The sequence below is a fragment of the Salvelinus sp. IW2-2015 genome, linkage group LG13 (genome assembly GCF_002910315.2).
Source record: "Salvelinus sp. IW2-2015 linkage group LG13, ASM291031v2, whole genome shotgun sequence".
NCBI classification, from domain to species: Eukaryota; Metazoa; Chordata; class Actinopteri; order Salmoniformes; family Salmonidae; genus Salvelinus; species Salvelinus sp. IW2-2015.
In genome coordinates this window covers 42988533-43015643 of record NC_036853.1, presented here as the reverse complement: position 1 = coordinate 43015643, position 27111 = coordinate 42988533, and the positions used below count along the sequence as shown (strand labels likewise).

General features: G+C 42.6%; 1 protein-coding gene across 3 annotated transcripts in view; it reads left to right on the top strand.

Moving 5' to 3' along the window:
• acsl1a (acyl-CoA synthetase long chain family member 1a) overlaps positions 1-24984 on the top strand; it is a 51864-nt gene extending 26880 nt beyond the window's left edge. For 2 of the 3 annotated variants that reach the window (XM_023998349.1, XM_024147421.2), the window contains 19 exons: positions 3311-3425; positions 4388-4452; positions 4766-4867; positions 5882-5981; positions 6719-6894; positions 7146-7178; positions 7371-7422; positions 8993-9066; positions 9728-9805; positions 10331-10465; positions 11013-11147; positions 16735-16830; positions 17440-17512; positions 17769-17857; positions 19866-19982; positions 20942-21085; positions 21363-21464; positions 22621-22692; positions 22924-24984. In XM_023998349.1, the coding sequence (XP_023854117.1) occupies positions 3311-3425; positions 4388-4452; positions 4766-4867; positions 5882-5981; positions 6719-6894; positions 7146-7178; positions 7371-7422; positions 8993-9066; positions 9728-9805; positions 10331-10465; positions 11013-11147; positions 16735-16830; positions 17440-17512; positions 17769-17857; positions 19866-19982; positions 20942-21085; positions 21363-21464; positions 22621-22692; positions 22924-23064 (1899 nt within the window). In that variant the 3' untranslated portion in view covers positions 23065-24984. Of the gene's footprint in view, positions 1-3310; positions 3426-4387; positions 4453-4765; positions 4868-5881; positions 5982-6718; positions 6895-7145; positions 7179-7370; positions 7423-8992; positions 9067-9607; positions 9686-9727; positions 9806-10330; positions 10466-11012; positions 11148-16734; positions 16831-17439; positions 17513-17768; positions 17858-19865; positions 19983-20941; positions 21086-21362; positions 21465-22620; positions 22693-22923 lie in introns of all 3 variants that reach the window. The other variant, XM_023998350.1, reaches the window with a different exon arrangement.
• The last annotated feature ends 2127 nt before the right edge of the window (positions 24985-27111 follow it).

The window sequence follows — 27111 nt, the reverse complement described above, 5'->3', positions numbered from 1 at the left end:
GACAGCTAACTCTTGTTGCATGTGGTAAGGACTACAGACTACAAAAGCAAATCCATCTGTGCGGTTCCCATAGAAGCCTCCCTCCCAGACAAGCTTAACACAGTCTATCGTCGATTTTGAGGCAGAAAATACAGAGCCATCCAGGAAGACTCTCACTGCTCCGGATGTCCAGGTGCTTTTGTTCACCGAGGCTGACGTGAGAAACTCTCGAATTAATGAATAAATACTCAGTCGTCTGCCCAGATGGCATCCCTGGCCAGTGTGTGCTGACCAGCTTCTCGGACATCTTCAACCTGTCCCAGGCTGTAGTGCCCACCAACTTTAAGGAGGCAACCATTTTCCCGGTGCCCAAAGAAAAACAAGGTGACATGCCCAAGACTCTCGCCCCGTTGCACTCACCTCGGTCGTCATGAAGTGCTTCGAGTGGCTGGTCATGGCCCACATCAAGGCCAGAATGCCAGGTACACTCCAATTTGCCTACCACTCCAACAGATCCACAGAAGATGCCTTTTTCATCGCTATTTACATGACCATAACACATCTGGGCAAGATGAACTCCTATGTGAGMATGTAGTTCATTGACTACAGTTCAGCATTCAACACTATTGTTCCCACCAAGCTCAGAACCCTGGGTCTGGACACCACCCTCTGCAACTGGATCCTGGACTTCCTGACCGGCAGGCAGACCACAAGCTGTAAGGATCGGCAACAATACCTCCTTCACGCTGACCCTTGAAGCAGCGGCCCACCAGGGGTGTGTTCTCAGTCCTCTGCTGTTCACCCTCAACTGCGTGGGTTTGCACGACACCAATTCCATCATCAAGTTTGCTGACGACACCATGGTTGTAGGCCTGAACCAACAACAAATCAGCCTATAGGGAGGAGGTGAGCTGGCATTGTGGTGTCATGACACCAACCTCTCCCTCAACGTCAGCAAAACAAAGGAGTTTATTCTTGACTTCAGGAAGCAGAGGAGGAAACATGCCCCAATCCACATCAACGGGACTGCAGTAGAGTCATATGTTTTTAAGTTCCTCGGCGTCCACATCAGAGAACTTGCCATGGACCAATAACACCATTACTCTATGCGAGAGGGCGCAACAGCGTCTCTCCTTCCTAAGGCAGCTGAAGAAATTTGGCATGCCCCCCTGGGTCCTCCAAATACTACCGCGGCACCATTTTAACATACTGACAGGTTGCACCATGGCCTGGTACAGGAATTGCTCCGTCCACGAGTGCAAGGCCCTCCAGAGGGTGGTGAAGACGGCCCAGTACATCACTGGGACCGTGCTCCCACTCATCCAGGACATCTACTCAAAACTGTGCATGAGGAAGGCACTCGCATCAAGGACCCCACAAGCTTATTGTCGGGTAGACTGTATCGGAGCATGAGGTCTGGTCCCAACAGGCTCAGAAGCTCTACAAGCCATCAGACTGCTGAACACTTGAACTGGACTGACCATCTGCTCTGATTATTCGCAACTTATCACACATGCGCTCACTCGTGTCCACMAACACACGAGTCCCCCCCCCCCCCCCCCCYTTTGCCCTCAGAACAGCCTCAGTTTGTTGGGGCAGGGACTACAAGGTGTGGAAAGCGTTCCACAGGACTGCTGGCTCATGTTGACTCCAATACTTCCCACAGTTGGCTGGATGTCCTTTGGGTGGCGGACCATTCTTGATACACACGGGAAACTGTTGAGTGTGGAAAAACCCAGCAGCATTGCAGTTCTTGACACAAATCGATACGCCTGGCACCCTGTTCAAAGGCACTTAAATATTTTGTCCTGGCAATTCAACCTCTAAATGGCACACATGCACAATCCATGTCTCCGTTGTCTCAAGGCTTAAAAATCCTTCTTTTAACCTGTCTCCTCCCCTTCATCTACACTGATTTTAAGTGAATTTAATAAGTAAGGGATCATAGCGTTTACCTGGTCAGTCTGTTATGGAAAGAGCAGGTGTTAATGTTTTTGTATGCTCCATTCATGCTGTTTATATTCATGCTACACTCACAGATCACAACTACTGCTACCAGGCTCTATTTATACTGATCAATTTATATACTTGCCCCATCCTTCTCCAATACACATGTAAATATTGGACTAAAATGTGCCTTCCTGTATTATACTTTCTGTTCATATTCTTATCTTTTGTTATTGTTGACTTGTTGAAGGAACCTGCAAGTAAGCATTTCGTTAGATGATGGGAACATGGGTTCCCATACATTTCCCAGACTAATAAAATGTGAACCCATGCTAACATGGGTCCTAACATACCTGTTGTTTTGCACTAAAGCTGTAGCCAAGTAAATAACCTGAAAGCTGTTCTGATTCTCTTGCTCCATAGAATACTTTTTACGTATCCATAAGAAAGGTTGTGTGTGTGTGTGTGTGACCGAACTGCCATTTATAAATATGACACCCAACCACGATCAAGTTTCTGTCTCTCTGTGTGTGTGTGTCTGTCTCAAGTCAGCCTGAATTGTCTCATTGTGACCGAAATAGGATCTGGGGAATGCCTTTGTATGTTTGGCTTATTTCAACAAGCTACATAAAAGCGATTCCTGAGTGTAGCAGCTAGTCCACTTGCAAAATTTTAACACAAGGTTTACACACAGAGCATGACACTATTTACTCTCTATTTCAGTTAAGACATGAGACATTTGTTCATGGTTCGTTTGAATGCAGGAGGTTAAGTGGAATTATGAAATGTGTATTCAAAATCTTGGTAAAAATATTTCCTGCCTTTTTTTCAGACTAACATTCTTTATATTTTTATAACCATTGTTTTTGGGATACACACAGTAAGCAAGCATTTTCTTCCTGCCCAGCAGTAACACTTTCATTTCAATCGATCCAGCCCTTGATTCATTGAATCAGGTGTGTTCATACGGTGTTGAACAAAAGCCGGCACATCCTGTGGGCCCCAGGACCAAGATTGAGTAAAACTGCTCTAATTGAGTGATGGACAATGAATCTTCCCCCTGCAAGGACTGGTGTGGATGCATGCCTTTGTTCCAGCCAAGCAGTTACTATTCTACTAATCACATAACCACAATCTTCAATTAAGAATTTGGTTATTTGAATTAGGTGTGCTGCTTGGCTTGTACAGAATTATGTTCTCACACCAGCCCTCAGTGTAAGACTGTCCTGTCAACCCCAGTTCTAAGTGGATCAGTTATTTCACTGGCACATACTGTACACCTGGGTCCTGTTTTAGTAGGGCACACTGTAGCAAAATGTTTTTTTGCGATTTGCATTTCAAAATGTTCTTAAGACCCAACTTAACTATGTCTCTCTCCTCATAGGGTGACGGTTACGTCAGGCGGTCCATTCTGAATAACGACGATGAGCACATGACACACTACTACAGTGACGCGCGGACCATGTACGAAGTATTCCTCCGAGGCATGCGGGTGTCCAGTGAGTACTCTTCCACAAACAAATCAACAAACACAACCATTTCTTTTTTTGAGGGGGGGTGGGTATATTTTTTACCTTTTCTTTATTTAGTTGAGGTGTAGACTCAAAGGACAACAGGCATGCAGCAACAGACAAGTCAGTCTTAATAGTAAGCAACCTACTACAACTTATTAGTAAATCAATATTTTGAGTTCATTTGAGTAATATACAGTTGAGGGAGATGTATGTTACGCTGATGAAAATAGTCTGTGTATATATTGCAAAAACATGGCAAGGTAAACCACAACACAATGATTTGGTGATGGTAATGTACCTAATTCAATTGCAATCACCACATTCCATATTATACAGTTGTTATCATAGTCAGAATTTAGGGTTTCTTAACTTTTTCGTTAAAGTTGTTCTACTAAAACTGTTTGTCTGCATCATGCTATTATTTTCAGCAGCACACTATTGGGATGTGTGCATTATTCTCTGCAAGAATGGTGCAATCCTGCCGACCTATGGTTGTAACCAGACCTAGGTTCAAATACTATTTGAAATCTTTCAAATACTTTTAGCCTTAGCTTTTGTCTGCCTGGAGCGCCAGATGGAAGGATTTGCACGTGTGCATTCTATTGGGTCCATTGTGCCAGGCAAGCTCAATCAAGCACCGACAAAAATAAGTTTGAATAGTATTTTTACCCTGGTCTGGTTCTAACTGACTTGTGGCTTATCATAAAATCAACTTGTATTGGTCGCGTACACAGATTTGCACGTTATCGCAGGTGCAGCAAAATGCTTTTGTTCTGAGGGACAACACTGGAGTAATAATGAGCAATGCAAACAAAATTCTACAACTTTTGTATTAAGTTGTGAGAAGAAAATCGTGTAAGGACCGTGGTTTTCCATCAGTAAGCATATAGAGAACTGCAGTGAGTTTGTTGTCGTCACAAGGGCACTCACTGTCTTTTACTTTCCAGATGATGGGCCCTGTCTAGGATCACGAAAACCCAACCAGCCTTACGAGTGGCTGTCATACCGAGAGGTGAGATATACTGCCATTATTTTTTTAGATGGAAAACGTAGTTCCAGTTGATTTCTCTTTGCGCAACGGACTTTAGACATTTTACAGCTAATTTGCTTAATTAGTTCGTTCTTCAGTCAGTTTGAACAATTAACTGAATAGGATATATACGCCATTAACAATTGAGAGATTTGCTTAGTGCCCATCTTTATATAGATGTTTTACTTTTTTTATCTTTGTAATTCATAACAATGAATTCCCTCAAACCGGTATGGATCATATGATTGTTCAAATGGGGAAAAGTAAGAGTGTCTTTGCTATTTGTTTTGTGAAGGTTGCAGACAAAGCTGAGTGCATTGGCTCGGCTCTCCTCCACCGGGGGCACTCCCAGACTGGAGACAAGCATATCGGCATCTTTTCCCAGAACAGGCCAGAGGTAAGAGGAATGAGCAGCAACAATTCTTTCTCTCCCTCTTTCTTGCACACTCTTGCTTTCACTTGTGCGCACATCCCCTTTTACATATTGCCTTATTGTAAGGCAGGTCCTCACCAGACATCACTGGCAACAACGTCGCCTATGGGCACAAACCCACCGTCGCTGGATCAGACAGGAGTGCTCTTCACTGATGAGTCGTAGTTTTGTCTCACCAGGGGTGATGGTCGGATTCGCGTTTATCGTCGAAGGAATGAGCGTTACACCGAGGCCTATACTCTGGAGCGGGATCGAGGTGGAGGGTCTGTCATGGTCTGGGGCGGTGTGTCACAGCATCATCGGACTGAGCTTGTCATTGCTGGCAATCAACGCTGTGCGTTACAGGGGAGACATCCTCCTCCCTCATGTGGTACCCTTCCTGCAGGCTCATCCTGACAGGACCCTCCAGCATGACAATGCCACCACGCACAGAACGAGCAGTATGACTGATTTCCTGCAAGACAGGAGGTGTTCTGCCATGGCCAGTGAGGAGCCCGGATCTAAATCCCATTGAGCACGTCTGGGACCTGTTGGATCGAAGGGTGAGGGCTAGGGTCATTCCCCCCCCCAAATGGCTGGGAACTTGCAGGTGCCTTGGTGGAAGAGTGGGGTAACATCTCACAGCAAGAACTGGCAAATCTGGTGCAGTCCATGAGGAGGAGATGCACTGCAGTACACTGCAGTATTTGGTGTGATTTTGACCCTCTCGTGCCCCCCCCCCCCTTTGTTCAGGGACACATTATTCAATTTCTGTTAGTCACATGTCTGTGGAAGCTGTTTAGATTGTCTGAATCTTGTTATGTTCATACAAATACTTAGACATGTTAAGTTTGCTGAAAATAAATGCAGTTGACAGTGAGGACGTTTCTTTTTTTGCTGATTTTAGTATATACTTTTAGCAAAAACTATTTCGGACCTGGCGTCAAACCTTGATACAATTTTACCCCTGTACTGATGTTACCATGTCCTCTCTTTCAGTGGACCATTTCAGAGCTGGCCTGTTACACATACTCCCTGGTGTGTGTACCACTGTATGACACGCTAGGCCTCGAGGCCATTGAATACATCATCGACCAAGGTATGTCACAGGGCAACCACAAACACCATTTGGAACAAGGTCACAAAAGTGCGGACTGATATCCAAAATCCACCCCTAGACTTTTCCTTAGAAATAGAATTGCTAGAACAGGAAAAGCCCCTTAGTCTATGGCAATTTTACTCATGGGTACCACACACACAATATTCTATATTACGGCAGTTATTTAGAGCTGAATGGGTTAGATGGATTCAAGTAATATGGTAGAAGTTCCAATTCAGAAAGCATGGTGGGGCTATTACCATAGTTCTTACACCTATTGAATCCTTCCAGATCTACATGTGCTAAGGGGCTACAGTAGCTACATTCCACACTGGCAACGTGTCTGTCTTGGCTTCCTCACCAGCTGTAGAATGAACTAGTATCAACCAGCAGACACGGCGGCCCTCAAATATTTGTTTTTGATATAGAAGTTATTATTTCAAACATTACTTTAGTTTGTCATATAAACTTATGAAGCATTATGATGCACTGAAATCTCACAATAACACTGAAAACGTAAAAGAGATGTAATCTGCATAAACTGTCATTAGATGACAAGTCATGGTTATTTCACTACTGTAGGCATTACAAGAACATTCAATTAATGTGTAACTAAATTCATTTCTCAGGACAAAAGACAGGACTATACCTCGCACCCTTATGACTGTCACGGAACATAAAAAAATAAGTTGACCATAAAAGGCAATAAATAACCCAGTGCCATCCCATGTTTTCAGCCGCCGTCTCTACAGTGATCTGCGACTTGGCGGAGAAAGCGCGGCTCATCCTGGACTGCGTGAGCGGCAAGGAGCACACATTGAAGACCATCGTGCTCATGGAGGCCTTTGATGAGGAGCTGGTGGCCCGCGGGCAGCAGAGCGGCATCGAGATCCTTAGCCTGAAGGATGTGGAGGTAAGTTCTAAAATGTAATGTACTTCTATGTTTACAGTATTCATGTTTAGCCAAGGCTCTTATCCAGAGGCTCATTGAGAAAACCAGCTTGTTCGCGCAGGGTCCTCATTTTGATCTGTTCTCTAGTTTTGTTTGGTTATGCATATCCCAGATATATGTTTTCTTATGTTAGAGAGCTAACGTTTCAATGTGGGAAAAATGTAACTGAATTTCGTGTCATGTTTTCTTTACTGTTTCTTTGTCACCCTCAGGCTGTTGGCAAGGCCCACCACCACCAGCCATTGGTGAGTAGGAATGTACAAATCCATATTGCGGTTCATTCAAACAGTGGTGATTTTAATGAATCCCAAAGAAACAAATAACATAAGTAGTAGGTTATTACTCTGTCTTTTTACTATGTTATTTGTTTGAATGTCTGTACTGTTAAAATAACGTGCTACTAGTTCTCTCTTAAATCTCTTTGTGGTCTGCTATAGCCCCCAACACCAGAGGACCTGGCACTCATCTGCTTCACTAGTGGAACCACAGGTGTGTGTGCATTTAATTCTGCTTTCATGTCATTACTCTGTATTTCAGAATTTGCATATCCCGCATTAAACAATCAAATGTATTTTATAAAGCTTTTTTTTTTTTTACATCGGTAGTTGTCACGTTGCTTTACAGCTTCTACCCCCAGGGCATAAGACTGCTGAACAATTAATTAAATGGCCACCCGGACTATTTGCATTGAACCCCACCCCCCCACCCCTTTGTTTTACACTGCTGCTACTCGCTGTTTATTATCTATGCATAGTCACTTTACCCATACCTACATGTACAAATTACCAGTGGTGGAAAAAATTACCCAATCCTACTTGAGTAAAAGTCTAAAAGTATTTGGTTTTCAATATACTTAAGAATCAAAAATACATGTAATTGATCAAATATACTTAAGTATCAAAACTATTAATAATTTCAAATTCCTTATATTAAGCAAACCAGACAGAACCATGTTCTTGTTTTTTTAAAAAGTGATTTACAGATAGCCAGGGGCACGCTCCAACGTTTAGACATAATTTACAAATAAATGATAAGATTGTGAATTGGACCATTTTCATGTCCTGCTAAGGATTCAAAATGTAACAAGTGCTTTTGGTTGTCAGGGAAAATGTAAGGAGTAAAAAGTACTTTTTTTTTTAGGAATTTAGTAAGTAAAAGTTGTCAAAAATATAAATAGTGAAGTACAGATATGACCAAGTAAAAATACTACACCACTGCAAATTACCTCGACTAACCTGTACCCCTGCCCATTGACTCGTTACCGGTACCCCCTGTRTATAGCCTCGTTATTACTTTTTATTTATTTAGTAAATATTTTCTTAATTCTATTTCTTGAACTGCATTGTTGGTTAAGGGCTTGTAAGTAAGCTTTTCACGGTAAGGTTGTATTCGGCGCATGTGACAAATAAAATATGAATTAATTTGAGATACCCATCCTAAAACCCCATAGAATAAGCAATGCAGAGGTAGAAGAACTGGACCGGGAAAACTCATTGGAAGGCAGGAACAGGAAGAAACCTAGAGGGGTGACCAGTCCTCTTCTCGCTGTACCGGGTAGAGATTTAAGAGTACCATTAAGGCCTGATATGTTAAAAGGTTCATAGGGGACCAGCAGGGTCAGAGAATAACCACAAAATGCTATAGAGCGTTCAAACACTTCAAGACTCTAAGGTCAGGCTTTTCATAGTCAGGGATTCAAAGTAGGGAGAGTAGACATTTTAAAAGTATGAACAGTCTTATTTCAAAAGCAACACAGTAGAAAAATAGGCCAGTACGCTGACATGTATAATGTAATACAAATAGTATGATAGTCAAGTGTGAAGGAACACTCACTGACATACTGTGTACATGCATGATCAGGAGGATGTGTGTTACACTTGGACCCTCGTGACAAGAATGATCCTGTTGATAAACTACTAATCCATTGTTTCCATGAATGGAGACTCTCCCACACACATGAATTACTGACTCTTTTTATTAGTGATATTGTGTACTGAAAACATGAAGCATCTAACCTTCAAGATTTAATAAATGGTCACTTGTTTTCTTTTACTCCCAGGAAACCCAAAGGGTGGAATGCTTACACATGGCAATGTTATTGCCAATTGTGCTGCTTTCATCAAGATAACAGAGGTAAACTAACCACCCATTTCATTAATTTGTTCCTTGAATGGCTTATCAAAGGAAGTATAAGCATTGTAAATATCAAAGGAAGTATAAGCATTGTAAATATCAAAATAAATATAGGTATCGTGAAACTATCAGAAGGGTTTTCTTATAACAGTAAGTAGAATTTATTCAACCTGGTAACAATAGAAAACAAGTTCTTATTTGCAATAACAAACCTGGCTTAAAAACAGCAATTTTTATCTTAACATTTTCCTCTGCTTAGATGGGCAAGTAAAACAAAATGGGCACTTATTATGCTTAGTCATGTTAATATGTACTGTTGTATTCCACAATGTGTGGAAAGCTGCTATTTTCCAAGCCTTCTTTGCACTTCCTTACCCACCCCCCTGCTAAATGCCCTTTAAAATCCAGTCAGTTATTTTTTTTCTCGCTCTTGTTCCTCAATCTTCATGTTGACTTTGACTTTCCTGTCTGTCCTCTCCTATCGTTCCCTTTTTTTCCCCCTTCTTTCCCTTCCATATCTTTTTCCGCGCTGTCTACTCAGAGCGTAATCAAGCCCAGCACTAAGGATGTGCTCATCTCCTTCCTGCCATTGGCCCACATGTTTGAGAGGGTTTTTGAGGTAATGCAGTGCCTGACGCGGGTGGGTGTGTGTCTTCCGCAGGTGCACTGCATGCTGAACCTCCACGACATTCACATGTCCTACTTACCTCTAGCACACATGTTTGAGAGGGTAGTGGAGGTACGTACTGAAACTGACAGAATGACGAGAAGCAGGAACCCCTCGTTTCCTTTCACCCTTGTTAAAACTGAGACTGCAAGGATTGACCATCCATGATATCAACATTTTGAGTTTTAACCTTGTTTTGTGGCTATATAGTGTTTTGTTTACATTTTCTTTGTTTATAAACATTGGAGTAAAATAAGTGTATATTTTGGATTCTGATGGGGTATGACAGTTGGACTAAGCTCATCAGGCATAAGTTACATTCTTCAAGAATCATTGTGTGTGTATAGATAAATATAATTAATTTAAAAGGCCAAAAATGGATGTAGCAATTGCAGATTGCCCCTTTTTTAATACAGTTAATGTCAAATAATTGAGCTTGATTTAGTTTGCCCGCTACCATGGAACCAATGGAATAGTCAAAGTGCAAACTCAATGCTAGATCACCTAAACTTTATTGGAACATATTTGACACGTGTACTTGACAGTTAACGGACACTTACTTTTTCGTCTGCCTCCTTCACCTCCACCCTTCTCCAGGGAGTGATCCTGGTGCACGGTGCTCGGATTGGCTACTTTCAGGGGGACATTCGGCTCCTGATGGACGACCTGAAGACCCTGCAGCCAACAGTCTTCCCTGTCGTGCCCCGCCTGCTCAACCGCATGTTTGACAAGGTCAGATATACTGTAGACCCTGAGGGATGTTTTCAACAATAATATGACCGTATCATTTAGTACCAGTAGCTGGATTTATTTTAATGGGACATGCATAAAAGACGAATTCAAAAATGTCTTAAAATAGTTGTACATGTGTATTGAAACCTTATTTAAAGCGTGGGTGTGGGCAATGGTATGAAAACCAAGACRCTTCATAAACATTGCAAAGGTGGGTTGGACTGAATTTGACCACAAAGGTTTCAAATAGCTCAGTGGCCTAGCTTTGCGGTTTGATATGTTGTTGAATACTCCTTCTTTGGAGAAGGTGGTAGGTAGCCCAGAGGTCAGACAGGTGGACCAGTAGCTGGACAGGCACTGGTTCAAATCCTGGGCTGGGCTATAAAAGAGCAAACTGAACTGTCAACCAATGGGCTGGTGCTTTCCAGATTGTTGCTATCCAGCCACTCCAGTTTTGCCCTTGATGAAGGCACAAGGTTGGGAGCTGGGCATAAGACCAATATCCTTTGCAAGATAAATAAGATTATTTTCTGTCTCTCCTTCAAAGATCTTCGGACAGGCCAACACGCCACTGAAAAGATGGCTGCTGGTTTTCGCCTCCAGGAGGAAGCATGCGGAGATGATGAATGGCATAGTCAGGAAGGACAGCTTGTGGGACAAGCTCATCTTCCAAAAAGTCCAGGTACCCATGGATAGGCACCTGATGGTCGTGCTAGAAAGGATGATGTTTACTTTAATGTTGCAACTTATATGAGCCAAGTTTAGGTTTCGGGTTCTGGGTGAGGGTTAAGGTTAGGAACGGCAGGTACCCTAGTGGTTAGAGTGTTGGGCCAGTAGCCGAAAGGTTGCTGGATCGAATCCCCGAGGTGACAAGGTAAATATCTGTCAAATAAAGGTTAAATAAAAAAATAGAAAATTGGATTGTGGGTTGTGGGTATCATAAAGATGAGGGTTAATGGTAAAAACAATTGGTGGTAAGTGCCACACATTAGCAATTTTCATCATGGCAAATTTGTATGAAGCATTATAATGCCACCCTTAAAAGGATTAGCCCCTTTTAAAACATTTTTTGCCTGAAATGACATACACAAATCTAACTGCCTGAAGCAAGGATATGCATATTCTTGGTAACATTTGAAAGGAAACACTTTGAAGTTTATGGAAATGTGAAGGGAATGTAAGAGAATAACACATTAGATCTGGTAAAAGATAATACAAAGAAAAACGTTTTTTCTATTTTTTTGTACCATCTTTGAAATGCAAGAAAGGCCATAATGTATTATTCCAGCCCAGGTGCAATTTAGATTTTGGCCACTAGATGACATCAGTGTATGGYGAAAGTTTTAGACTGATCCAATGAACCATTGCATTTCTGTTCAAAATTCTGTATCAAGACTGCACAAATGTGCCTATTTTGTTTATTAATAACTTTTCATGTTCAAAATTGTGCACTCTCCTCAAACAATAGCATGGTATTCTTTCACTGAAATAGCTACTATAAATTGGACAGTGCAGTTAGATTAACAAGAATTGAATCTGTCTGCCAATATCAGATATGTCTATGTACTGAGAAATGTTCTTGCTACTTACAACTTCATGCTAATGGCATTCGCCTATGTTAGCTCAACCGTCCCGTGGTAGGGACACCGATCCCGAAGAAGTTTGATTGTTTCCAACATCGTCCCCTATTGAATACCCCCACAGACCCCAAAATCGAAATATACTTTTATCTTAAGGTTGTGTCTGTCTATTGCAGTGATTCTCGATTGGTTTTGCCTCTGGACCCATATTGCACCAGGTTGCACCAGGTTGTCTGGCCATTATTTGCATTAAAACTATACTGAAAAAATATATAGATGCAAAAATGTCATTGATTTTACTGAGTTACAGTTCAGATAAAGAAATCAATCAATTTAAATAAATTCATTATGCCCTAATCTATGGATTTCACATGACTGGGCAAGGGCACAGCCATGGTTCGGCCTGATAAGGCATAGGCCCAGCCAATCAGAATTATTTYTTCTCTACAAAAGGGCATTATTATAGGCCGACGCAGCCACTCAGACGAACCCGCAGGGGAAGAAGTCAGATGTGGCGGTTCTGGGCTGGTGTTACAAGTGGTCTGCGGTTGTGAGTCTGGTTGGACGTACTGCCAAATCCTCTAAAACAACGTTGGATGCGGCTTATGGTAGAGAATTAACATTAATTGGACATTTCTCCAGTCAGCATGCCAATTGCATGCACCATCAACTACATATTTTAGTGGCCTTTTATTGTCCTCGGCACAAGGTGGACCTGTGTAATGATCATGCTGTTTTAATCAGCTTCTTGATAAGCCACACCTGTCAGGTGGATGGATTATCTTGGCAAAGGGGAAATGCTCTCAACTTGAGAGAGAAGCTTAATGTGTGTATGGAACATTTCTGGGTTCTTTTATCTCCGCTCATGAAACATGGGACCAACACTTTACATGTTATGTTTTTATATATTTTTTCTGTCTGTTTTAAATRCTGTATTGATATTAAATGTAGAAATGACATGGGGACAACATTCCCAACACTTTCATTGATAGTAATTACTTTTTGCCCATATTCTTGATCAGTGACGATTTTAGCATGTAAATCTTGGTGGGGCAGACTCCCCACAATTGAATGCTTGACAGCAAAGCCGCTACACAACACAACACAACACTAAACAATGCATTAATTGCACTATAATGGTGAAAAAACAGTGCCCACAAACTGTTAGGGCCTACACAAAGCTGTCCCAACAGTAGTCCCAAAGCCAGGTGTAGTAGCAGTGGTAAGGTTGTCTTGAACTCACTGAAGTCTGAAATTTCCAGGTTTCCAGTTGTTTTGAATGCAGCAGAAGTCATGCTGGATTGACAGTATGGCCAATGTTGAATGTTTATCCCTTTAAGCTTGGAAAAGAGACTCTTAAACCCAGACTTGGCCCACWCACCAACTCCACTGAATAGCAGGCTAGTGACTGCTTAGCAGATGCTTGCAGTTAGCCACTAATTCCTTCCTAACCACTCATTGTTGAATTTGCGATTTTCAACTTGTTGTGTAATGTTTATGGCCGATGAGCACCAATTCGCTTTATCAATCATTTCTCTTCATATGACAAGGTTGAAAAGGATTTGCCAGTAGATTRTCGACTTGATTCATTCATGATGATCAGTCCAATCATAGCTACAGTAGATATAACGWGATTTGACGTAAATATATCTGTGGCCAATGACCTTTTGCCTTCTTGGATGGACACTTGTAATATAACTATGGCAGCACCCAAGGGGCTTGAATTTTCGAGCACTCCCCTTAGATTTTGCGGTGATGTAGTGTCCCTATGAGTGACAGAACACTAAGCCAATCACGTGGCAACTAGAGAACATTACCAACCCCTACGCTCAGTATTTTCCGCTGGCTGCCACACCACCACAGATAGCAAAAAAGAGACCATGTTTCTATGCGGCTTTATTAACTCAATGATTTTTTTAATATATATTTTTTTAATGTTATTTGCTGACATATCAAATGTTATTTGTCACATGTGCCGAATACAACAAGTGTAGACCTTACAGTGAAATGCTTACTTACAAGCCCTTAACCAACAATACAGTTTTAAGAAAAATACCTAAAATAAAAAAAATAAGATGTGAATATAAAAGTAACAAATAATTAAAGCGCAGCAGTAAAATAACAATAGCGAGGCTATATACAGGGGGTACCGGTACGGAGTCAATGTGCGGGGGCACCGGTTAATTGAGGCAATATGTACAGTTGTGGCCAAAAGTTTTGAGAATGACACAAATATTCATTTTCAGTCTRCTGCCTCAGTTTGTATGATGGCAATTTGCATATACTGCATACATATACTGCATATACACTGAATTGAAATTAATTTCAAAGTCCCTCTTTGCCATGCAAATGAACTGAATCCCCAAAAACATTTCCACTGCATTTCAGCCCTGCCACAAAAGGACCAGCTGACATGTCAGTGATTCTCTCGTTAACACAGGTGTGAGTGTTGACGAGGACAGGGCTGGAGATAACTCATGCTGATTGAGTTCGAATAACAGACTGGAAGCTTCAAAAGGAGGGTGGTGCTTGGAATCATTGTTCTTCCTCTGTCAGCCATGGTTACCTGCAAGGAAACACGTGCCGTCATCATTGCTTTGCACAAAAAGGGCTTCACTGGCAAGGATATTGCTGCCAGTAAGATTGCACCTAAATCAACCATTTATCAGATCATCAAGAACTTCAAGGAGAGCGGTTCAATTGTTGTGAAGAAGGCTTCAGGGCGCCCAAGAAAGTCCAGCAAGCGCCAGGACCGTCTCCTAAAGTTGATTCAGCTACGGGATCAGGGCACCACCAGTACAGAGCTTGCTCAGGAATGGCAGCAGGCAGGTGTGAGTGCATCTGCACGCACAGTGAGGCGAAGACTTTTGGAGGATGGCCTGGTGTCAAGAAGGGCAGCAAAGAAGCCACTTCTCTCCAGGAAAAACATCAGGGACAGACTGATATTCTGCAAAAGGTACAGGGATTGGACTGCTGAGGACTGGGGTAAAGTCATTTTCTCTGAATCCCCTTTCCGATTTGTTTGGGGCATCTGGAAAAAAGCTTGTCCGGAGAAGACAAGGTGAGCGCTACCATCAGTCCTGTGTCATGCCAACAGTAAAGCATCCTGGTACCATTCATGTGTTGTGTTGCTTCTCAGCCAATGGAGTGGGCTCACTCACAATTTTGCCTAAGAACACAGCCATGAATAAAGAATGGTACCAACACATTCTCCCAACCATCCAGGAACAGTTTGGTGACGAACAATGCCTTTTCCAGCATGATGGAGCACCTTGCCTTAAGGCAAAAGTGATAACTAAGTGGCTCTGGGAACATATTTTGGGTCCATGGCCAGGAAACTCCCGAGACCTTAATCCCATTGAGAACTTGTGGTCAATCCTCAAGAGGTGGGTGGACAAACAAAACCCCACAAATTCTGACAAACTCCAAGCATTGATTATGCAAGAATGGGCTGCCATCAGTCAAGATGTGGSCCAGAAGTTAATTGACAGCATGCCAGGGCAGATTGCAGAGGTCTTGAAAAAGAAGGGTCAAAACTGCAAATATTGACTCAACTTCATGTAATTGTCAATAAAAGCCTTTGACACTTATGAAATGCTTGTAATTATACTTCAGTATTCCATAGTAACATCTGACAAAAATATCTAAAGACACTGAAGCAGCAAACCTTGTGGAAATTAATATTTGTGTCATTCAACTTTTGTCCACGACTGTACATGTAGGTAGAGGTATTAATGTTTTAACACTTAACAAATTCTTATTTACAATGACAGCCTACCGGGGAACAGTGGGTTAACTGCCTTGTTCAGGGGCAGAACGACAGATTTTTATCTTGTCAGCCTGGGGATTCGATCCAGCAACCTTTCGGTTACTGGCCAAATGTCTAACCACGGCTACCTGCCACCCCAAAACTAGGGATGGTTTCTGGGATAATGGTGTTTATGTGAGCCATGTACCAGCATTTCAAAGCACTTCATGCTACAGATGTGAGTGCTACAGGTCGGTAGTCATTTAGGCAGGTTACCTTAGTGTTCTTTGGCACAAGGACTACGGTGGTATGCTTGAAACATGTTGGTATTACAGACGCAATCAGGGACTGGTTGAAAATGTCAGTGAAAGCACTTGCCAGTTGGTCAGCGTATGCTCTGACTACACRTTCTGGTAATCCGTCTGGCCCTGCGGCCTTGTGAATGTCGACCTGTTTAAAAGTCTTACATCGGCTGCGGAGAGTGTGATCACACAGTCGTTCGGAACATCTGATGTTCTCATGCATGTTTCAGTGTTACTTGCCTTATAGCGAGCATGGAAGTAATGCTGACACACATTAATGCCAAAATAACATGTAATACAAGCAACAATAAAATAACTGGTAGACTTCAAAACTGGTCGTCGTTGAAGGTTAATAAACTCACTGGTTTGAGACCAGAAAATCAACCAAAAATGGCACTGCTTAAAACTCTATATTAAATTGTTATTGAAAAAATAAAATTATTTAAAATTGTAATTTCATTATTTCTACACACCTGGTTTAAGTTCAGACTGGAGTATTTTTTTTCTCTCCATTAATCACCCCCCCAAAATAAATACAATTACTCAGACACGTGTGACCCAAATTTGAGAATCGCTGTTCTATTGTGTGAGGTACAACCATGGATGTCAATAACGTCTTTCCTCCTTTGTGTTCTCCAGAACAGTCTCGGGGGTCGTGTGAGGCTGATGATCACAGGAGCGGCCCCAGTGTCTCCAACCGTCCTGACCTTCATTCGGGCCGCTCTTGGCTGCCAGGTGAGACTTCCCTTCATGAATTCACAAATTAAACGACAGGTGCAAGAAAGGATCAACTCCCTCTAATCCATGCTTCCACCAATCCAATGCTTATTAATGTGTGGGGAAGAGTGCACAAATGCAACCTTTCTCAGATAATTTGGATGCAGAGCCTGGTTGCGTTCCAATTCTCTAACCTTCTAAAGAGGTATGTGCACTCATTCACTCCCTCATGCCTTTAAAAGCATTGTTTGGATTGGTGCAAGCATGGCTGGAAGGAGTTTCCCCCATATTCATCACACCTTTTTAAATCCGTCAGGGGGAGTTTACAGGTAGAGAATTGGAATCTAGCCCGTCTCATAGGTAGAGAATCGGAGTATAGCCCATCTCATACCCTAGAGAAGCAGGTCCCTCTTYGACCTTTCCTGTTTGTTCAACAGGATTTGCCTTAGAAAGATTGGCAATAATGTTCTCTTTCTATCAGTCAAAACAATCACTTCATGCTTGGGAATCAACCTCACACCCAACCAGGCTGCTGTGGTGCCGAAAGATAGATGATACTAGCATGAGAAACACAAGTTACTTAATTACAATGCTTTCAAATAAATGTCTGCTGCTTCTACTTGACAGTTTTATGAAGGCTATGGTCAGACTGAGTGCACAGCCGGGTGCACCATGTCCATGCCTGGGGACTGGACAGCAGGTAATGCACACATTCAAGCGTTACCGAAGCATTCAATTGCTACCACATCGCACAATGCATACCACCACATGTTTAATCCAACAAACAAGTCACACTAATGGCTCTACACTCTGATTCTACAATGAACAGTTTTACTTCTGTGTCTTGTGTGGCTCACTGGAACCTTCATGAAACCTTATGAGACCATGTTGGCATTATGAAAGAACAGCCAAATAAAGTGTTACTGGAATGTGACAACTCATCTCTTTTTGCCCAGGTCATGTGGGGGCTCCACTGCCCTGCAACTATGTAAAGCTGGTGGACGTGACTGAGATGAACTACTTTGCTGCCAATGGGGAAGGAGAGGTGAGGTGTTTAGACCAATGGAAGTCCCACCTCGGTCTCAAATTGCTCACTGTCCCTCCCCCTGTCCCTTCCCCTTGGCCCTAACTAGTCGATGTTAGCATATCTGAAGGGTCTGGATAGGTATAAGCACTACAGTGCTAAAGCTTCCACCATACTGATCTGCAAACATTGAAGAATAAGGGCCAAGCCCAGTGGTAGGGTTTTAATACATGCGGTAAAGAGATGTTTGCAGTTTGACAAAACAATGTAAACACCATGGAAATTCCACACATGGGGCCCYTGTGTTGTTGATAGATCAGAATCTCCTCATTAACACCCATCAAAATTAGCCTGTCAACTCCAATACATGTTCATGTCATCGTCACCAATCAACTGCATTACACTTAAAAACGACTTCATATACCACCATCGATCTCTATATGGCTAACTATGCTACCAGCTTATCTGAACAGGAGTTTTCATTTAGCAGACAGACACTTTTGTATATATAGTATGTGGACACACCTTCAAATGAGTGGATTCAGCTATTTCAGTCACACCTGTTGCTGACGGGTGTATAAAATCGAGCACACAGCCATGCAATCTCCACAGCCAAACATTGGCAGGACAATGGCCTTACTGAAGGGCTCCGTGACTTTCAACATGGCACCGTGATAGAATGCCACCTTTCCAACAAGTCAGTTTGTAAAGCTTCTGCTCTGCTAAAGCTGCCCCAGTCAACTGTAAGTGCTGTTATTGTGAAATGGAAACGTCTAGGAGCAACAACGGCTCAGCCGTGAAGTGGTAGGCCACACAAGCTCACATATTGGGGAGTGCCGAAGCATGCAGTGCGTAAAATTGTYTGTTGGTTGCAACACTCACTACCGAGTTCCAAGATGCCTCCGGAAGCAACATCAGCACAAGAACTGTTCGTCGGGAGCTTCGTGAAATGGGTTTCTTTGGCCGAGCAGCCGCACACATGACTAAGGTCACCATGCTCAATGCCAAGCGTCGGCTGGAGTGGTGTAAAGCTCACTGCCATTAGACTCTGGAGCAGTGGAAACTCATTCTCTGGAGTGATGAATCACGATTCACCATCTAGCAGTCCGACGGATGTATCTGGGTTTGGCGGATGCCAGGAGAACGCTACCTCCCCCAATGCATTTGGTGGAGGAGGAATAATGGGGCTGTTTTTTATGGTTTGGGTTAAGCCCCTTAATTCCAGTGAAGGAAAATCTTAATGCTACAGCATACAATGACATTCTAGACGATGCTGTGCTTCCAACTTTGTATCAACAGTTTGGGGAAGGCCTTTTCCTGTTTCAGCATGACAATGCCCCCGTGCACAAAGCGAGGTCCATACAGAAATGGTTTGTCGTGATCGGTGTGGAAAAACTTGACTGGCCTGCACAGAGCCCTGACCTCAACCCCATCAAACACGTTTGGGATGAATTGAAAGGCCCACTGCAACCAGGCCTAATCGCTCAACATCAGTGCCCGACCTCACGAATGCTCTTGTGGCTGAATGGAAGCAATACTCYGCAGCAATGTTCCAACATCTAGTGGAAAGCCTTCCCAGAAGAGTGAAGGCTGTTATAGCAGCAAAGGGGGATCAACTCCATATTAATGCACATGATTTTGGAATGAGATGTTTGACTAGCAGGTGTCCATATACTTTTGGTCATGTAGTGGAATTTTCTAAACCCTAAAGAGACAACTTCTAAACATTATGCAGCGAAAACAGCCTAATCAGATTTTAGTAACCACATTATGGGCCTGCTAGAACATAGAAATATATATGAATATCCACGTTGTTAGATAAGCTTTTTTGAATGGGCGCCAATGACTGTGTCCTTGGTCTCCCTTCCATTGATCTCTTTACCGCGTGTATTGGGACCGACTGGGGTGGGGKTTTTCCCAGCTTGCTTTGATACTTCACAATTGAATCATTAGCCTTTTGAGGAGGTGGGTGTTTATCCTGGTCTCATGTTTGTATTTGATGTGTATATATAATTCTGCTTCTTCGCAGGTGTGTGTGAAAGGACCAAACGTATTCAAGGGCTACCTGAATGACCCAGAGAAGACAAAGGAGGCCTTGGATCAGGATGGCTGGCTCCACACCGGAGACATTGGGAAGTGGCTGCCTGTAAGTACTGTCAACTCTACATTCAGCTAGCTCTGTGTTTCCCAATTCTGATCCTGGAGACCCAAAGGGTTCCACCTTCTTTTGGCATGATGATGACTTGATTAGTTGAATCAACTGTTAGTGCTATGGCAAAAACAAAAATGTGCACCCCTTTGGGTCCCCAGGGCCAAGATTGGGAAACATTGAGCTAGCCTGTAAGGCGGGGATGGAAAATTGTCCTCTGGTTGGGCTTGCACGGTGACCATTTTTGTGCCAGAATTTTTATTTATTTTTAACTTTATTTAACTAGGCAAGTCAGAACAAATTCTTATTTTCAATGACCGCCTAGGAACAGTGGGTTAACTGCCTTTTTCAAGGGCAGAACGACAGATTTTTTTACCTTGTCAGCTCGGGGATTTGATCATGCAACCTTTCGGTTACTAGTCCACCACTCTAACCACTAGGCTACCTGACGCCCCAGAATGCCCAAGAATACTCACCACACATCGGGTGGAGAGGTGAGGAGTGAAATATGCCAGTTAGGAATAAGGGAGATGATTAGGTGGCCATGATGAAATGGGGCCAGGTTGGGAGTTTAGCCATGACAATGGGGCTAACACCCCTACTCTTATGATAATTGCAATGGGATTTTTAATGACCACAGAGGGTCAGGACACCTGTTTATTGTCCCATCCAAAAGATGGCACACTACGCAGGGCAATGTCCCCTTCACTGCTCTGGGGCATTGGGATCTCCTTAGCCCTCCAACATCACTGCCAGCAGCATCTGGTATCCCATCCAGGGAGTGACCAGGACCGACCCTGCTTAACTGATGATTATGATGAAATAAGTACCAGGCAAAAGAGATCAGCAGACATTGGGCCTCAATCTATGACTGACTAAGAGCGGGAATGTAGTAATGGGGCAAAATCTGATGTAGTTAACTAAGTAGTGATTAAGTTTGTTTACTCTACTTTCAGAATGGTATTCTGAAGATCGTGGACAGGAAGAAGCACATCTTCAAGCTGGCTCAAGGAGAGTACATTGCCCCGGAGAAGGTCGAGAACATCTACATCCGGAGCGACCCGGTGGCCCAGATCTTTGTCCATGGCGATAGCTTGCAGGTTTGTGACAAACCAAATCGTGTGTGTGCGCGTCCGCATGTGTGCCAAGTCTTCTGCTGTGCGTGTTTTTATTGAAGCACTTTGTTTGTGGTTGGGTATGTACATGCATAATGTTGGTTGTGGATATGTGCACCATCTAATTGAAACTTGTTTGGGTGACACTTATGACTTTCATATACAAGCCACTGCTTGTAAATCTTGATACATTTGTAAATTCGTATAAATGCTTATGGAATTGTAAAAAGCTAAATGTTTTAAAATGTCTTGTTTGACACAGGCATGCCTGGTGGGCATTGTGGTGCCTGATCCAGACTTCTTACCAGGATGGGCAAAGAAGAAGGGCATCGAGGGTTCTTATTTGGAGATGTGTGCAAGCAAGGTTAGCTAGCTTCAATGGTATGGCAGATTTACCTGACGGTGTATTCAGTGGCTGATTTCCACAGTCCATGCTAGCATACCTCTTACACTTCAACAAGTGTTTTCCTCAGAAAAATGTCACTGAAGCTTGCAGAGCCTCTACAGTAACTAATGGTCCAAACACAACAAGGCAGTCATGAAGAGGGCATGACAACGCCTTTTCCCCCTCAGGAGACTGAAAAAATATGGCATGGGTCCCCAGATCCTGAAAGTTCTACAGCTGCACCATTGAGAGCATTCTGACCGGTTGCATCACCACTTGGTATGGCAACTTTTCGGCATCCGACCATAAGGCCTTACAGAGGGTAGTGCGTATGGCCCAGTACATCACTGGGGCCAAGCTTCCTGCCATCCAGGACCTACTGTATATACTAGACAGTGTCAGAGGAACGCCCAAAAAATGAATGGTCAGACTCCAGTCACCCAAGTCATAGACTGTTGTCTCTACTACCGTAGGGCAAGCAGTACCAAGTCTAGGTCCAAAAGGCTCTTTAACAGCTTCTACCCCCAAGCCATAAGTCTGCTGAACAATTAATCAAATGCCCCCCCCCCCCCCCCTTGTTTTACACTGCTGTTACACTCTTCTTATTACCTATGCATAGTCACTTTACCCCTACCTACATGTACAAATTACCTTGACTAACATGTACCCCCGCAGATTGACGCGGTACCGATACCCCCTGTATATAGCCTTGTTATCGTTACTTTTTATTTTATTTCTTCAGTTTATTTAGTAAATATTTTCTTAACTCTATTTATTGAACTGCGTTGTTGGTTAAGAGCTTGAATGTAAGCATTTCACAGTAAGGTCTGCACCTGTTGTATTTGGCGCATGTGACAAATAAGATTTGCGTGTAAAGCCTTAGAATGAAGCAATGTATTGGGCATGCTAGTGTGGATATCGGAACAGAGCCAATCTCATCTCAAACACTCATCACAGTTTTTGTTTGTACTGAAAGTGCTCCATATAGAAAATGTGACTTCTGATTAGACATTAGTCTAATGATAGACTAATGAACAAAATACTGAAAGATAGTTTGAGTGAACTATCCCTTTTTAAGTACAGCCATTAAGATGTATTGTCTACACTGCCTTGTCTGAAGTGCCTATCTTTCCAGGAGTTGAAAAATGCCATTCTGATGGACATTCTGAGGCTGGGGAAAGAAGGGGGGCTGAAGTCTTTTGAGCAGGTGAGGAATCCTTCCTAACGCTCCACACATTCCTTAGGCACCATTTAGACACGATAACACTCACAAGTGATGTTGGTTCCAAATTGTGCATGATTATAAYGCTGCCTCTAGCCCAGAGTACTCTTGGAGAAAAAAACGAAACAACATTTGCATCTCAATGGGACTCGGCTTGTTAAATAAAAGCTAAACGCATAATAAGCTGAACAATGAATAACATTCTGTCTCGTGCAGGTGAGAGATATCTCGCTGCACACGGAGATGTTCTCCGTCCAGAACGGCCTCCTGACGCCCACGCTAAAGGCCAAGAGGACCGACCTCCGTAGTCACTTCCGAGAGCAGATTGACCTGCTCTATGCCAAGATCAAGATGTGAACCCCAGGTAGAGGGGAAAGGGAAGCAGAGGGTGACAATCTGGAAACCATAGCCCGCTCCACTTGACTGTAATTCTCATCTGCGGTGACGGTTGTGGCCCTCTCTTGTCTACTGTGACAGTGTCTTTGGTCCCCTTGCGCTGTAGAAAAGATGGAGTGTGTGAGAGAGTGAGTCTGTTATGTTAGAGACCGGGATTCAAACAAACGTAGGTAGACCCATGCACTGTGATTAGACTTTTTTAAAGGTGATTTCCCAGAGATCACGTTCGCCATAAACGCAGCGCATGTCAGCGCAGTCACTTTAAGAAGTAGATTGCAGTGCACAGGTCGTTTATCTACATTTGTTTATATCTAGGCCATAGTGAAAGGGGGAGAGGTTCATGCCTTATTGTCCATGTGACTCTCTGTTAACTATTCCTGTCAGCCATTTCAAGTGCCGATCGAGTCGCCTGTTAGGAGTTTCTCGACTATCTCACAGTCGGTAATCCCTCAATTGTCAGTTTCAATTAACCAGTTTTTACTAATCATCTAAGTTCTGACAAACTTTAGTTTTATTCTCTTTTTGTTTGTATATCTGCTTTTTTATGTTTCAAGACCACACCCATGCAGACAGTCTTTCAACAACTGAAATGAGACAAATCACCATACAAATAATAAATAAATATAATATTAATTAGTACTGTCTTGTTCAACTTGAGAAATACAGTAGCTATTTATAGAAGTCTAATGTTTGTTTCTTTTAATTTAAGTTGATATTTAATATAATTGATGAATGTTACTGTAAATAGTGTATCTGTAGAAAAAAGCCACGAGGACTTCAATGGGTCACGGTTGATACAGTTCTTTCTTTTTGCTGCATTTCCTTGTTTTTCAATGTTGTACTGTCAGGCCTTGTCTAAACCTTTCTGAACCTTCCATAACTATTTAAGCACAAGACAAGTAGGAAAATGTCCATTCAGAAAGGTGTTATGATCTTATGAATGGCACAAAAGCCTGGCAAAGGAAATAAGCCTCCCACACAGCAGGGATAAAAGACTGCATGTGCAATACCAGAATGAAAACACACAACCTAAAGTGCCACCAATGTCTCTGCTCTCACACAGAAACATTTATTGCGTAAGTGTCCTTTTAAAACTAGTGGCCTCAATGTGTCAAAATGCACACGCAGGGACCTATCCTATCCATAGAAAACATAGTCCTGTCGGCCAAGGGATACCTGGGTCATATTCAGCAGGCAACAATCAGGAGCCTAGCTTTCCAATTCTCTCACCGAAATGTGCGCCCCCCCCCCATGGATGTAAAATAAATAATTGGGTGTAAAATGGTGCAAGGTCTTTCTAGATAGCCCATGCTTACACAAATCCAATGCTTTTTAAATGTTCAAACGGAGGTGGTGAAACTGACTTTTGTCCAATTGGAATGCACACTCACCATCTGTTTTGAATATGTTTTCTCCCATTTGATGCCTAATGAAGGATAACCTGATCATTCTCCAGGGTAAGCTGGCCAGTACCAAGACATGGCTCGCTGGCCCCTTGAGTTAGCTTTTTTTGGACAAAAATAGTGACTTATTTGTGTTAGGCCTAACCATCATTTACCTCTATATAAGGAACCACATTATAGACATTTCAGTCTACTTTGAGATCTAACACAGAAAAAAAGGGTCCTTTATGAATTCAGGTTATTTAACAATGAATTAAGTACTCATGATGCACATTGACCTGTTTGTTAACATTGTTCTGTACATGATTGGGTTTATCTGCTTGATCATGTTTCGAGACACCATCACAGATGGCCAATACTAGGAACTTGAGCTCTCCTTAAATCGACAGTGTTCGGTTTCAATGTGTTTTGTACAGGAGTAAAATTCATACCTTTCATTTACTCCACTGTACCAAATAAACCTGTTTGTCCTACTGTAGCTCTTTGCTTCATTGTACTTTTTTAGTTGTATACAGATATTCTTTGAGATGTACACAATATGATGAAACTGATTTCAGTCATCACAAAAAACGTTAAACATTATTCATTACTGGTTTATTTAGATTCCCATGAGATTTTTTCAGAAGCATCTGCTACTCTTCCTGGGGTCCACAAAAAACACAGAACATGACAAATAACAAAGCACTAATAAAGGACAGTCACAAAAAATATAAAATATATATATACACATACAGTGGGGAGAAGAAGTATTTGATACACTGCCGATTTTGCACGTTTTCCTACTTACAAAGCATGTAGAGGTCTGTAATTTTCATCATAGGTACACTTCAACTGTGAGAGACGGAATCTAAAACAAAAATCCAGAAAATCACATTGTATGATTTTTTTAAAAGTAATTAATTTGCATGACATAAGTATTTGATACATCAGAAAAGCAGAACTTAATATTTGGTACAGAAACTTTTGTTTGCAATTAGAGAATACGTTTCCTGTAGTTCTTGACCAGGTTTGCACACACTGCAGCAGGGATTTTGGCCCACTCCTCCATACAGACCTTCTCCAGATCCTTCAGGTTTCGGGGCTGTCGCTGGGCAATACGGACTTTCAGCTCCCTCCAAAGATTTTCTATTGGGTTCAGGTCTGGAGACTGGCTAGGCCACTCCAGGACCTTGAGATGCTTCTTACGGAGCCACTCCTTAGTTGCACTGGCTGTGTGTTTAGGGTCGTTGTCATGCTGGAAGAYCCAGCCACGACCCATCTTCAATGCTCTTACTGAGGGAAGGAGGTTGTTGGCCAAGATCTCGCGATAAATGGCCCCATCCATCCTCCCCTCAATACGGTGCAGTCGTCCTGTCCCTTTTGCAGAAAAGCATCCCCAAAGAATGATGTTTCCACCTCCATGCTTCACGGTTGGGATGGTGTTCTTGGGGTTGTACTCATCCTTTTTCTTCCTCCAAACACGGCGAGTGGAGTTTAGACCAAAAAGCTCTATTTTTGTCTCATCAGACCACATGACCTTCTCCCATTCCTCCTCTGGATCATCCAGATGGTCATTGGCAAACTTCAGATGGGCCTGGATATGGGCTGGCTTGAGCAGGGGGACCTTGCGTGCGCTGCAGGATTTTAATCCATGACGGCGTAGTGTGTTACTAATGGTTTTCTTTGAGACTGTGGTCCCAGCTCTCTTCAGGTCATTGACCAGGTCCTGCCGTGTAGTTCTGGGCTGATCCCTCACCTTCCTCATGATCATTGATGCCCCACGAGGTGAGATCTTGCATGGAGCCCCAGACCGAGGGTGATTGACCRTCATCTTGAACTTCTTCCATTTTCTAATAATTGTGCCAACAGTTGTTGCCTTCTCACTAAGCTGCTTGCCTATTGTCCTGTAGCCCATCCCAGCCTTGTGCAGGTCTACAATTTTACCCCTGATGTCCTTACACAGCTCTCTGGTCTTGGCCATTGTGGAGAGGTTGGAGTCTGTTTGATTGAGTGTGTGGACAGGTGTCTTTTATACAGGTAATGAGTGGAGAACAGGAGGGCTTCTTAAAGAAAAACTAACAGGTCTGTGAGAGCTGGAATTCTTACTGGTTGGTAGGTGATCAAATACTTATGTCATGCAATAAAATGCAAATTAATTACTTAAAAAAAAAAAATTATACAATGTGATTTTCTGGATTTTTGTTTTAGATTCCATCTCTCACAGTTGAAGTGTACCTATGGTAAAAAATTACAGACCTCTACATGCTTTGTAAGTAGGAAAATCGGCAAACAATACATCTAAAAAATGTTGTCGCCTCATAGTCCCCTCTGTTCCATGAGATCTTTAATCCATTTCCTAAAGGTAATTTTGATATTTGCTTGAGTAATTGTAATTGGGAGTTCCATGCAATCATGGCTCTGTATAATGTGCGTTGCTGTGAATTCGTTTTGGACTTCGGGACTGTGAAGAGACCCCTGGTGGCATGTCTTGTGGGATATGTATTGGTGTCTAAGCTGAATGTTATTGATAATGCATACAATCCTGGAATTTTCATTTGCAGTAATATTTCTCAAACTAGAAGAGAAGCAGTTCATCTATCATGAACCCTCAATCAGGATAGACTGG